Genomic DNA, 14,516 nt, shown 5'->3' on the forward strand with positions numbered 1-14,516 from the left:
GTTCTGCCACGCAGATCCGCATCATGCCGTATGTTCGAGTTTGTACAGTTTGAATTGTAGCATTAGGTTTTGAGTGCACATCCCGGAACGATAGAAAATACAAAAAAAAACGAAATCAAATGAACAAAAAAAACCTGATTATTGCATGCTCAAACAATGTACCATCGTTTATCCTCATCCTAATCGAACGCGCCAACCAATATACAAATTGTGTGTCTATATTTGTCTATTGTTCGGCATCGGCAAAATTCTATTGATTCATGTATGCAGTAGTATCACATGCCTCGACTTTGCCGCGGTATAGCATCTAGGGTCCGGCGAATTCAATGATCCGGCGAATTCAATGAGTGTCGATCACCCCTCTGAAGAATTGTCAAGTCATGACCAGGTCTAGGGTGGACAGAACAAGCTGTACTTACACAAGCTTAAGGCTACCCAGTAGTATCTGCATCTAAGTGGATTCTCAATAATCGAAAATGGCTTCTTTTACATCTAATCAATGGTTTGTTGGACTGAAAGAATATTATGCAAAAAACGTATCAAGACTGAACATGAGGGGAATGTTCGAAAAAGACCCATCTCGTTTTGACAAGTTCAGGTAAAAACCTTTTTTTACATCTAGAAAAAAAAGGAACAAAAGTCGTTCCGTAAAACAGACTTCGTGGCCTATTAACTCACTTTCTTAATGGTCATAAATTAATTATAATTGTCGAGAGCCTAAATTATCGGAAAAGGACAGTCGTGGGATACGCTGGGCGGTGGTGTCGGCTGGTATCCAACACGTATAGGCACAAATTTGGGAATTAACTCATACTGAGATTGGACATTCAAGTGATAACTATTTTTAATCAAAATCGCCCCTATTCTTCTTACATTGTAAAAAATAAAATAAAATAAAATGATCTCATCAAGTCGTCACATTCTCTAAAAGAAACATCCTGCGATTTTAACTTGTTGACAATAACAATACTTTACCGGACACAAACTGTCCTTGATTTAAGATACTGTACAATAATATATTCCGATGATGTTATGTTGATTCATTTCACGAAATCGTAGCTCCCTAACAGCGGCTGGACATTACATACATAAGCCAGCGATAAGAGCATTGATACTAGCTTGAACTTGGTATTGTTTGTATTGACCAGAATTCAAGAGTAAACGTCCATTTCTAAGCCGTCGTGTCGCACCATGCTGTACAGAGATCTTGTAGGACTCTATCTGAGGAAAAAGAACTTACGAAAGACTCAGGAATTACTTTCTGGTTGAATGACATATACGATTTTCCAGTAAAAGGAGTGATTCAACCGAACTCCCTAATGTATTACTTGTAGCCGAAAACCAAAGTTCAGAAGGATAAATTTGTCTTCATGAAGTCCTATTCACGAAGCGTGTCCAAACCAGTGTCTCTTATTCAAAGTCCGTTCTAATCTGAAATGTTTTGCTGATAAAAATCCACTGGCTCTAACCGTGAACGTTATCAATATTTTATTTAAATTAATGTTCACGCCATAATACAAATTGGTTAGCAAACAATCCCTTCACAACAAGCACTCATTTCTTTACCTTATTTAGAAATATTTATACACACAGTTAATCAGATTCAGAAGCAAACAGTTGAAAACTCAGTCTAAACTCAGACCACCAAATTCGTTAGTAGTCTGAGGTCTAAAACACCCATATCTATACAGCAGCTGAAATCACTAGAGTCGTAATTTATCACTTATTGTAACACTCGCGACCTCATTTAATGACATAGAAGAACGTTCATTGACCCGACTTGCTGATCTGTTTTATTAATCAATCTGACCTTAATACATGTGTCTTCTTCTTTGATTTGATTTATGTCTTGTTTAACTTTGACCCGTAACAGTTTAATGATTATTTATGGTACACCTTTCTTTTCCCATTCGAAGTGACTAAATCACACATAAAAGACGAACTCCTGGCATGTACGTACAATTTTAGGTCGTGGGCAATCTGATCTAAATCTGAATGAAAATGAATACGGCTTGAAGAGGCGACAACCCAAAAACAACAACAATCTAACGACAATACACGAAGGAAATAAAGATAAATAAGGGAATCTAGCCGTTTTTAGCAGATTTTAATCAGGAACTTGGTCTATATTCCCCTTGATTTCGAGTGTAAGATTCGTACTGATGGGTTTAGGTCATTCATTCTTAGTAATAGTTCGATTTTGTTTCTACCCCACTGATGATGCAGGAAACTGCTGAATTTCGATAACTGAATCTGAAGATCAGATTCAAGGCCAAAGGTCAATGTCTCAAAAGAAAGTTTAAACCTGGCATGCAATAAGGGGGTAGATATTTGAATGTAGTCTCAATGTATTAACGTTTTTGAGTTATGTGGTAAATCATGCTTGTTCACTACAAATATGACTACCATTCAGTAAAAAAGTGATATGAGCACCTCACATAATGCATGTGTGTGTTTATCTAGATCTGGTTCTCCATTATCTATATAATCATGATCTGAAAATCATTAGCCACACATAATTGCTTCAAAGTAATAGCTTAGAAACATAGCAATTGCTAAGTAATAGCTTAATTTTGATGGTCTTCACTGTAGGTCAAGGTAAAGGTCAATATACAAGAAAGCTTGCATGTGATTACATTTGAATATATTAGTATTAAAGTTATAGCTACAAATATGCGCCCCCCCCCCGCAAAAAAATCGGTCAAATTTGCATATATAAAAAATACTGACGTGCATATGTCCCACATGATATGTCACCTTTGTGTCAGGTTTGCATGAAATCAGACATTGGATGTCTAAAAAATGACGTATTACGGACGCACGACGCACAGACGGACGGACGGACGCGCGGATGGACGGAGCCATTTTAATAACACCCATTGGGGAAAGGGCTAAAAATAACTTTAAAATACTTCTTCACTTTTTGGAATGGTTTAATTCAAATCATGGGAGATCGAAGTCTTCGAATTCCATATGTAAAACAGACTACTGAATTGGTTTACCTTTTAAAAAGATGCGAATTATTATTCTTTATTTGATTATTATTTGTCATATGGTAACGACCAACTCGCTATGATGTCAAGTGCCCAGCAGAAAACTGTCGGTAATAGCTTCACGAACTCCGTACTTTCTATTTTGGTTCTTGTTCATGATCAGATGAAAAATGTAGATTGGAAATGACTAAATTGTTGAATGTATTTATCTGCTATTAAACCCTCGTCACCAATTTCCTGACAGTTTGCTCTTCTACTAGCCGTCGAGGACATTTTCAAATTAAGAGTTGCGCGATAGTATAATTATCAAATCTATTTTAATACTCGAATATATTGACCTTAATTTTTTATGTGTAATGGATATATTTTTTTAATAGTAAATTTGAACTGAGGTTCAGTAATGCTGTAAGCATAGTGAACTTTTCGTCTGTGAGGTTGTGCACGCATGATCATGAATATAACGTATGATTCAGTCAAAATTCTGCATACGGTTAATCAGGAACAGATTGGTCTGGCAATCGGGTCGGATGATTTGGGGGATATCTAGATGACGAACCGTCCAAGACAACTATGACCAAATCATTGATAATTTATGCAAATTGGTTCAAAACAAGGTCAAATATTTGGTCAAATCTAAACTCTAAAACAGCTAAGTTGTTTTAATCTGAAATTTCACTTGATTTTTTGTATGTATGTCTAGATGAAGAATTTATTTAAACATTATAATCCCTATCATTGATATGCAAATTGAGTCTAAAACTGTGTCAAAAATCTAAAATTAAAAAAAAAAGACTAAACGGTTAGGACTGAATTTAGTTGGGATATTCCGAGGAGTGTCTAAATTCAAATTTAAGTTATTCAACACAAGATGACCTCTGACCTCATATTTGCTTTTATTCGGTCCAATAAACAAAATCTTGTGGTGTCGAGTGTACCGTCATGTGAAAACACATTCGATGGCTGTAAAACTGATATCATAATACTAATTAGCGTCTTCCCTCCAAACTTTTTTTTCCAATACAAACCTCTTCCGTCTAACCTTGCTTTCTTTCTTTCTTTCATTCATTCATTCATTCATTCATTCATTCATTCATTCATTCATTCATTCATTCATTCATTCACAGCATCAAACTAGAAACAGAATCGGGAGATCTGTTATTGGACTACTCGAAAAATCTCATCAATGAAGAAGTGCTTAACATGCTTATCGAACTGGTAAGATATGTTACATCTTATCTCGGTATGTTCGTCAACGGAAAGTGTTAACGTTGTTGATGAAAATGATTGAAGGCAGAATAAATGTAACAAAAAGCCATCTCAGAAACTACATCCACTCGTACAGGGTATATGAAAAGCAGCTATGGTAAATTCTTTTACCTTGACTTTTCTGAAAACACACTTAGCATTGCGATTTATATATAACGATCTTTCTTTTGTATTTTAGGCCAGGTCTTCAGGTCTTGAGAAGAAACGAGATCGTATGTTCTGTGGCGAGAAGAGAAACTTCACAGAGAATTCTGCAATTTTGCAGTTTACATTACGTAATCGATCTCACAATGCGATCAGTGTTAATGGACAGGACATCATGCCAGATGTAAACGCTTTCTTGCTTCAAATGAGAAAGTTCACTGAGGTAATAATATTGATTGTGTAAAAAGTATACACTTATTGCCTGTGAAGTGTTTTATAGCACATCATATTCCCACTAAGGTACATGCTCTTTCTATGGTCAAGCCAAATACATGATAAGACTCCCATGCTACATGTATATTGCCCTGGGGAAATAGAACGCGACTAGTGTGCCTATATGCAAATTAAGGTCAATATGGGAAAATAGTCTATACCTCGTGATATGCCAATCATTGAGTACCTCAAATAGGAGTCAGAACGGTTTCATCTCAATGTATGTCCTAGCCTTGTTCGCGTGGATAAAATTTCTTGTTCCTTTGTCTTTTGAGAGATGTGGATGTGGTTGAAGTAAAGTAAAACCCTATGCACATTACATTATGACAGAACCACATACACAACGAGCGATTGCCATTGTGACGTATACGTACTCATGGTATTTGCACAAGTGTTTGCAGCAATGTTCTCGGTGGCCGTACGCGAGTCCGATCCTGGATGTGGGTAAAACTACAGCAGAAAACACTGCAAGCATGGATTTACCGTGTGTAAACCCACTCCTTCACTGACGCGTTGCGGGGCTGTTATTTTCTTTATCTGAAACAGAAAACTTTGCAAAACTTACAATTGTGACGTCATATTCTGTGTGTATGGAACACGCATACATGTGTTCACTTGCATATAGATATTTAATAAATGCATATAATGACAGTGCAAAAATCATCGGTGTGTGGCGGGATCACCGATGCAACTAATCATAGGTAATCATATAGTTACAAATCCGAAACTCGTGCTATTCTACTACTGTACGTGGGAGTGTGAATGCATCCTGAATTCCTCCTGACGTTGTCAGTAATAGATCTCCTAAAACATTCTGACAATCCCAGAGAACTTTGTAAAATATGACCCACCCACCCCAATTCCCCAGGCCCTTTCCACTTGTAATTCCTAAAGGTGTTCTTACATGTCATTCACTGGATGACATAACTAAGTCTCATCGTGACAGATATGTGATGGGATTACAATATGTCTTATGGGGCGGAGGGAGTATGCATCTTATCCCCCCAAAAAATTAATTAATTAATTAATTAATTAATTAAAAATTAAAAAAACAACAGTCTGACCATGGTCGTAAACCACAGCCGTTTTTCCGGCAAAGTCCAAGACGCACTAGGTATTTTGTCGCGGAATAAATATCAGCTCTGTTTGCGAGAATGCAGTCTGATATGATCATATGCTGTACAGATTGTTCTGGACACTATTGAAAAGGATGGAGTTCAAGAATAATGGAAATTCAGCATTTAAGGTCTTTGAGTTTATGCATTGTGACATGTTTATTCAGTTTTAAGTATTACATGTAATGTTGAATGTATAGATTAGTCATTGCTTCAATTAACTTCTTTGCAGTCTGTCAGGAGCGGAGAATGGAAGGGGTATACTGGTAAAGCAATTACCGATGTAGTTAACATTGGTATCGGTGGATCTGATTTGGTATGTTGCTAGTTTCCTATTAGTGATTGTGTGAAAGGTGTGAGCTCAGTTTGAGAAATTCACATTTAAAGGAGAACAAAATTCTGAAATGAATTGGAGATTAATGTTAAAGTCTAGATAGACCTGTACTGGTGGAGAATCGAGTTATAAAGAAACAGGCGCATGAAAAAAAAAAGGATGAACCAATGCATCTGTTCTGCCCTACTGTAACAATATTTTCTCTACTCAAATATGAAAAAACGGCATCATTACCCCGGTAGTTTGTTAAATTTCAATGAACATTTGTGAAGCTATAAAACATAAAAGATTTTTTTAAATACCTTAGTATCAGTTGTGATTCATATAATATAGCCTGTCCGTAATATTTATGAAGTAGCAATCCTTATCAAATTTCAAACATATGAATATAAGAAACATTTTCCAATTATATCAGCCTCCCATAGCACGGAATTAAAGTGATCATTCATAAGTGCTAATTTTGCCAGGTTTCTACCATTCTTTATCGTTTATTAACAGACCCATCTCTTCTTGATACTGCTAGACAATATCTAAATAAAGTTCTGTATCACTAAACAGGGTCCAGAAATGATCACTGAAGCTCTGAAACCCTATGGCAATGGTCCCCGAGTACACTTTGTCTCCAATATTGACGGAACACATTTGGTAGAAACTATGAAAAAGCTTACTGCTGACACTACTCTATTCCTTATTTCTTCTAAGGTGAGTTGTTCTATTCCAAATTTGCATTTCATCCATGACCTATACCTCCCGTAAGGGGGGGGGTGTTATTGTTCCGTCTGTCTGTCTGTCTGTCTGTTTGTCTGGCTGTCTGTCTACTTGTTTGTCATTATTTCCGAACTTTCGTCGTTGTCATTTTTTCGTCGTTGTCATTATTACCCCAAAAAGCTGCCTTAAATCATAGACAATGGCGTCTATGCTCAAGTAAAATTCAACATCTGTATTTTAGGTAGCTAGATTCTATAATTTTTAAAATGAGAGAAGACATAATTAGCATTATGCTGTATCCATTTTTGCTATTCTGATGTATTCAATTATCCATCCATCTGCAGTTACAGTTCTTGGGCATATTTGTGCAAATAAGATTGTTTATCTATTAAAATGGAGTGTTAAGTAATTAAGCCATATTCTTTTAAAGATTTTAATTTGCCATATCAATTTTTTTTTAACTTTGAAAATGGTCTTTTAAGGGTACACCATCTTCACAATGATTTTCCCCTTTTCTCCACTCCAGTCATTCACAACTCAAGAAACTATCACAAATGCCACTTCTGCCAAGGATTGGTTCTTACAAACAGCCAAAGATGAAACTGCTGTGGCTAAACATTTTGCAGCTCTCTCAACAAATACTGTAGGTTTTTTGTTAAAGTAGTACTTTCAAATGAACGTCATAAACCAAAGACCTCTTTACGGCATCATCCGAAACTACCCTTGCCAAGATATTTCCATTTACATAACAATATGTTTGAGCCTTTCTATATCGGTTTACTCACAGACTTGTCTGTGGTTTACCTGATTACATCACATTTAGAATATCTTCAGGAATTACTATCAAACCAGAAAGACTATACAGTTTCAATTAAACGGCAAGATGATTTTAGTTATGAATTATACAAACAAAATACAGGCACTTATAGTGCGCACACATGACATGATACATTTCATTTCATTTCACTGTGAACACAAATAAATAGTTTTGTGTAACTTTGAATATTCCTTTGTTTTATCGTACAGTGATGTTGATTTACGTTGATAGTGAGATACAATGTATCATTTTATATGTTTGTCCGCTATCAGTTCTGTATTTTGTCATATACTTTGTAACAAAAAACCCTTGTGCGAGACGTAAAAAACATCATACTGCCTAATTGAAACTATGGTCATTCTCTGGTGTGGTAGTAACTGTACACTGCAAGTGTGGAATGTTTACAGTACAGTAGTGATATCAGACAGTGCAAGAAATAACAACACATTGATCATTTGTTTTTGCACTTTGCTAAAGCAAATTGTAATTCTTGCTTTTCATGGCTTCTATTTTTCACAAAATACAACATTTATATATTGTTGTTTTACAGGAGAAAGCGCAAGCCTTTGGCATTGATAAGAGAAATATTTTTGGCTTCTTGGATGTAAGTATAATTACAATCATTATGTCTTGATATACTCTCAATCAAACCATTTTATAATTATCTATGTTTCGTCACCATTGACCTAAAACAAATACAAATAACAAAGTTAAATTCTACTTTTACTAATGATTATCAGGCTGGATCTGAGCACAAATGGTTTCATTTGTTGTTAAATGGCCTAACCAATTGATAGATCAATCAATAACTTTCCATTTGCTGCAAATGTACTGAATTGTTTGATAATAAATCGATCATAAAATAGATCAATTACACAACCTCAACATACATTGATGTTACAGTATTAAATATGTACCAGTGTGCTACAGTATTAATCACACACATATACGTTTGCAAATTGTCAGCCCAAGTATACGAAATCGTGTGATCGCATTTTTAGGGAAATTTGTTTTTTCGGATTGTCACTTTTATAATAGCAGAACCCCATGCCTCGCGACTGCAATTGTAGGTACTCACGGGTGTTTTCACTTGTGGTTGCGATGTTTCTGCTTCACTAATACCCCGGACTAATACTTGCTACGCTCGTGATGAAAGTACGACCGAATTCGAAGACAACACTGCAAGCGCTAGCATGCATGCAAATACCCAGTACGCCACACTTGCACTCGCGCGTCATGGGGTTCTGTCATAAGCCGGAGCCAAATATTGCCCTTTATTGAGTTAGTAATACGTTTCTAGTTGTAAGTATACTCCTTTTAAGGATTGAGAGCAGTAACTCGATATCTCATAGCCTACATGTGCACATGAACCAAACTGATATGCCACAATGATAAACACCACCTGCCCATCACCCGAAGTAAAATCTGATTAAACGTACGCATACCATTCTGCATTTTAATAACACTGGTTTAGTGTAATTATTTATAACAACATACTCACCAATGAAATTACTTTGTAGGTTAGTGGTCTATGGTCTGCCACTGGTATGTCCATTGCTTTATACATAGGTATGGATAATTTTGAATCTCTCCTTGCTGGTGGTTATTACATGGACAACCACTTCAGAACGGCACCACTAGAAGCTAATGCTCCTGTCATCCTGGCAGTACTTGGAATTTGGTATAACAACTTCTATGGTGCAGAGACTCATGCAGTGTTACCATATGACCAGGTGAGTTTCATCAAAGTACTTAGTCTAGAGGCTATCCGTGACTTCGAATCTTTTCTCATGTCTAGCTCAATGAGGCCCTGAGATGACATTTCAAATTCAAACAAATCGAAGCCACTCGTGTCTTTGTTAAACAATCACAGAATTCCCAATGATAAGTTAATGTTCATTGGTGGCAGTTACGTGAAGTCCAAATATGGTATATTTATCAGGATGCTACTTACATTGTTTACACCAATCAATCTAACGGTGGGAGGGGGGTTACTCATTTACATGAAATTTAAAACGTTTGGTTCATGATTTCTCATTGAGCCAAAAATGGGGACCCACATCCAAAGTTCAATGTGGGATAAAAATGTGATTTCTTAATAAGTTTTGCTTCAAACCCTCCTTTATTAACAGGCTAGTTTATACTTTTCAGATTACAGTCAAGTACTCCTAATTCCATGTTTTTTTTCATCACTACCATTGCCTATCGTTACTGTTTCAGTACATGCACAGATTTGTAGCATATATCCAGCAAAATGATATGGAATGTAATGGTAAATATATCACAAGTAATGGCACCAGAGTAGATCATTCCACCGGTCCTGTCATATGGGGAGAGCCAGGAACAAACGGACAGCATGCATTCTTTCAACTCCTTCATCAAGGTAGGTAGGCCGTTCACCCCCACCACCCCCACCCCTCGCATGCATAAATGATCCTAATGAGCATTTTGGCGTATGTGCGTGACAGATATCTATAATTCCAACCTTGAAGCGACAAAATTTACAAGTTATGACCGCCATGTTTTCTTTTTTAAAGGTACTCGTTTGACCCCTTGCGATTTCTTAGCGCCAGTGGAAACTCACAATCCAATCAGCAATGGTTTGCATCATGAGGTATGGTAATATATGTTTTGTAGTCAGCGTGAACTATCACATGTACTCTGATGCAATACATCATTCAAGTGGTGTACTGTTGGCAGGGGCAAAACACAATACTGTCATCAAAGTGGGCAAACGAGCTGAGATGTCAGTTGATAACTCGTTTGCACATTTCTACTTCAATGTACATGCGTTTCTGAAATTCTGAATCAGATTTTGTATCACATTTTATATAATTCCGTGATATATGTGCCTTTTAAATCTGTAGTGTCTCCCCCCAACCCCCGTTCACCGGTTTATTTCTGCAAATTGTCACAAACATTGATTTAAGAAAGTATGTAGTAGCTCCCTCTTTTCATGTACGTATGTATGTATGTATGTATGTATGTATGTATGTATGTATGTATGTGAGTGTGTGTGTGTATGTATGTATGTATGTGTGTATGTATGTATGTATGTATGTATGTATGTATGTAGACAATCTGATTAAAACCTGATGTGGTGAAAGAGGTTAGATGTCTTTATTTACCTCTATTATAATTTCCATCGTTTTGTGTCGTTTGTTTTGTTCCGAGTGGTTGCCGCCTTCCCACAAGCGGCGATCACTTTGAAGAAAACAAACGACACAAAACGATGGAAATTATAATAGAGCTAAATAAAGATATCTAACCGCTTTCACCACATCAGATTTTAATCAGATTGGTAATAGATTGTGTTTTGTTTTCCTCTTATCTATGTAGATATTACTCGCCAATTTTCTCGCGCAGACGGAAGCATTAATGCGTGGCAAATCCAGCAAAGAGGCAAAGGAAGAACTAGTTAAAGAAGGAAAGTCTGAAGAAAATGTTAAAAAGATTCTACCACACAAGGTAATTACAAAATGTAATATGTGGCGTTGATTACTTAATGTAGACTGTTGCTTAATTAACTGTTACGTTATTGTTGCTAGTCGAAGTTGCACCCTCTCTAAGAAACCGTTATCAAGGGTTTAAGCATTATTACTCCCAAGATAGCAAGCACTTCGAATTCGTAAACTTTGCACATGATATCAAACGATGTATCAAGATCAGTGAGAGTACTGATCACAAAGTTTCATGTTGAATTGAGAAAGACACAATAAAGATACCACACAAGTATCCCTTATATAGTGTCTGCTTTATATTGTGTTACATTTTGTTTTTGTTAGCATTTACAAAATACGGTTTCTGTGTTATCTTTGCCGTGTCTATCTCTACATGAAACCTTGTGGTCAGCCTTACTGATCTTCCTACAAGGTTAAATAGTACGTGCAAGCTAAGGCCTAATAAAAATAATCGTCTGGTTCCGGTTACCCGACCCCGCCTAGTTTTTCACTGCCGACCCTTTACTCTTTCTTTACGTATTCTAGAAAAAAAAAAGTAAAATCGCAAAAATTGTGTGAAGTCTCACGAGAAATAGTGGATGCGGAAACTGACATCAACTTAAAGAGACAATACAAAACTGTTCTTCCAATCTGTAATGGCTGTACATCTGATGGGAAGAAATAAATAAAACGGAGACCATTTGGAAAAAAATAGAAAACCTGAACTAGACACTCACACATGAAAAATTGAGCGTAATCGGTACCACACAATTTTTTTATTAGGCGAAACGAAACGAAACGAAATACAAAATCTCCTGTAAGCATTTAGTTTTATATATTTTATAATTATACCATAAGTAACTTATTGAATAATGTATGATTTGTTTCCCTGGAGGTGTTTGAAGGCAACAGACCTACCAATTCTATCGTGTTCCAAAAGTTAACTCCTTACATGCTGGGTGTTCTCATCGTCATGTATGAACATAAGATATTTACACAGGGTGTGATATGGGACATCAACTCGTATGATCAGTGGGGGTAAGTCTGTTATAGAATATTGTCCTTCAAGATTTGTGGTCGTACGTGACACCAGGGATTTAGTCAAGGTTTGACCCGGAAATAATTGCCACAGAAATTATGTTAGTGCATCTTACCTAGAATTGTATGCTGAACAACATTACAAAAAAATCTAGCAAATTCTTCGTGGTTTTTTTTTGGTTAATTAGCATAAATTGCTTATAATTAGCTTTGGTATTTCGCCTATTCTGCATCACGTAACCCATTATAGAGTTTTACAATCTACAAACACTTAAAAGAGATCATTTTCAAACACAAATAGGAGTTCAAAATCGCTTGAAACAATATCCTCAGCATTGTTTGTGCAAGGATTAAGGTACAATCGCACAATATATCGCACAACCTCAATAAACGAACTTCGTTCATTTAGGTCAACACCCACCCCTCCCCCTTCCCCTAAACGATGTTTACGAACGTTCAGAAACTGAAGATCATGTTGTCAGTAATCGGGCCATCAGGCTTTAGGGTGAGAAATCAGAGTTTCAAATGGTAGGGACTAACACAGAACAGAATATGAGCATGTTTTATTTTCACTTTTAAACAAATTAAACATAAAGCCCAGAAGGTATGAACAATGCAAGAAATACAAACACACTGATACTAGACTAATTGTACTTTTCAAATAGAGTACGTTCATTCAAAATAAAGAAAACTACCTAAAATGCACAATTGGGAGCAGATAATGACAATGTGTTCCTACACCATCAATAATAGCATATATATGGTTAACTAGGACCTAAATACAAATCAATCAGTGCTGCCTTAAAAGCCAAAGGACAGCCCTGGTAGACCCATACAATGAAGACATATTTATAGGCAAGCATACAATCCTATCTAATGATCGCAAACAGTGACGAGATATTGATAGAATCAAGGTATAAGTAGTTTTCTATCTCAGTACCTAATGATAGACATACTACTCACAAGAGCTTTCAAAAAAATGTATACTTATTGTACGTTACATATAATCATTGTCCTTAATTAAAGTAAGTTAAATTTAAATTCAATAGGAATGGTTGTACGATCATACAGTGACTCAGAAGTAATTCCTCACCTTCAGACCTACCCATAGACATGTTACTTACATGGGTTTTTCAACAAATGATATTTCACGAATATTATTTTTTCACTAATTATGCTAATTAAGAAACGACATTTTTCACCATATTCCACCACTTAGATTGTTCTATACTTTTGATATGTTATTCAGCATAACATTCTGAGCAACATGCACTAAACTTATTTCTGTTGCAATTTTGTTGAGGTTCGGCCTAAATTTCAGCTAGATTGATTGGACTAATTAATAGATTCTAGAATGAGTGTAAAAATCTGTAGTCATACTCAGACTTTGATATATATACATGTACCTCTGAAATTCTTGATGATGATGATGATGATGATGATGATGATGATGATGATGATGATGATGATGATGATGATGATGATGATGATGGCTTGTTGTATGTCGTGAATAAAAATATTACGAGCTAGTAGTTTTCTGTTTTATAATTGTAGAATTATAATCCTCATTTTCAGAGTTGAGCTGGGTAAGCAAATCGCTAAAGAGATACAGTCAGAATTGAGAGGAGTCGAACCAGTTAGCAGTCATGACTGTTCCACCAATGGTCTTATTAACTTTGTCAAATCTCACCGACGCATCGACCCAGTAAAATCTGAACTAAAACTCAGTTATTTAAGAAATGATATAAAACATACATAAGACAGTCTAGATGTTTGTTATATGTAGGGGGATTTGAAGCAACCAGACAATATCAATTTTTTGCAGACATACCGGTAGTACAGTGTGATATAGTGATAGACTTTTATTGATTGAATATTGTACTTAAATTATGTACATATCAAACACTGTAAATTATAACACAAGTGGATAAATATGGTTGATATATTTTTGAGTTCAGAAGTTTATAGGGCTAGGCCACTTTGGTAATGATTTTATATATCGAATTGATAAACAGTGGTCGGTATTATCAATGGCATACAGAAACAGGTTGAAAGTATGATCGTCGTCGAGATTTTGGGTGCGGACCCGTAAATCAATTTGGTTTGATTTATCGTGTATACACGTACGAAAAATACGTTTACCCACAGGCGATGCAATATTCTTCAAGGTGTATGATATCACGAGTAAGTTTTTGTATTTATCAAAATATTTTTCCCAAAAAAAACGTTCCAGTGCAGTAGCAGCTTTAATTACTTTAATTGTAATTCAGAAGTGTGTGTAAGCTTATACATGTTTCAATATAATCACATTGTCAGAACGTTAAGTCAGAAAGATAATACATGAGCCATTCGATGATGAAAGGTCGGGATTTTAGCGATAAATACAAT

The 14,516-nt window shown here is 35.9% G+C and overlaps 1 protein-coding gene across 1 annotated transcript; it reads left to right on the forward strand.

Moving 5' to 3' along the window:
• The first annotated feature begins 476 nt into the window (after positions 1-476).
• On the forward strand, positions 477-13,909 carry LOC144435059 (glucose-6-phosphate isomerase-like). The gene is made up of 13 exons (XM_078123604.1): positions 477-598; positions 4,118-4,208; positions 4,438-4,626; positions 6,024-6,107; positions 6,684-6,827; positions 7,360-7,476; positions 8,201-8,254; positions 9,171-9,383; positions 9,871-10,033; positions 10,188-10,264; positions 10,990-11,118; positions 11,986-12,128; positions 13,704-13,909. Exons 1-13 carry the CDS (start codon positions 477-479, stop codon positions 13,885-13,887), a joined length of 1,710 nt encoding a protein of 569 aa, XP_077979730.1. The 3' UTR covers positions 13,888-13,909.
• The last annotated feature ends 607 nt before the right edge of the window (positions 13,910-14,516 follow it).

Source organism: Glandiceps talaboti, chromosome 5 (assembly GCF_964340395.1).
Source record: "Glandiceps talaboti chromosome 5, keGlaTala1.1, whole genome shotgun sequence".
Taxonomy (NCBI): Eukaryota; Metazoa; Hemichordata; class Enteropneusta; family Spengelidae; genus Glandiceps; species Glandiceps talaboti.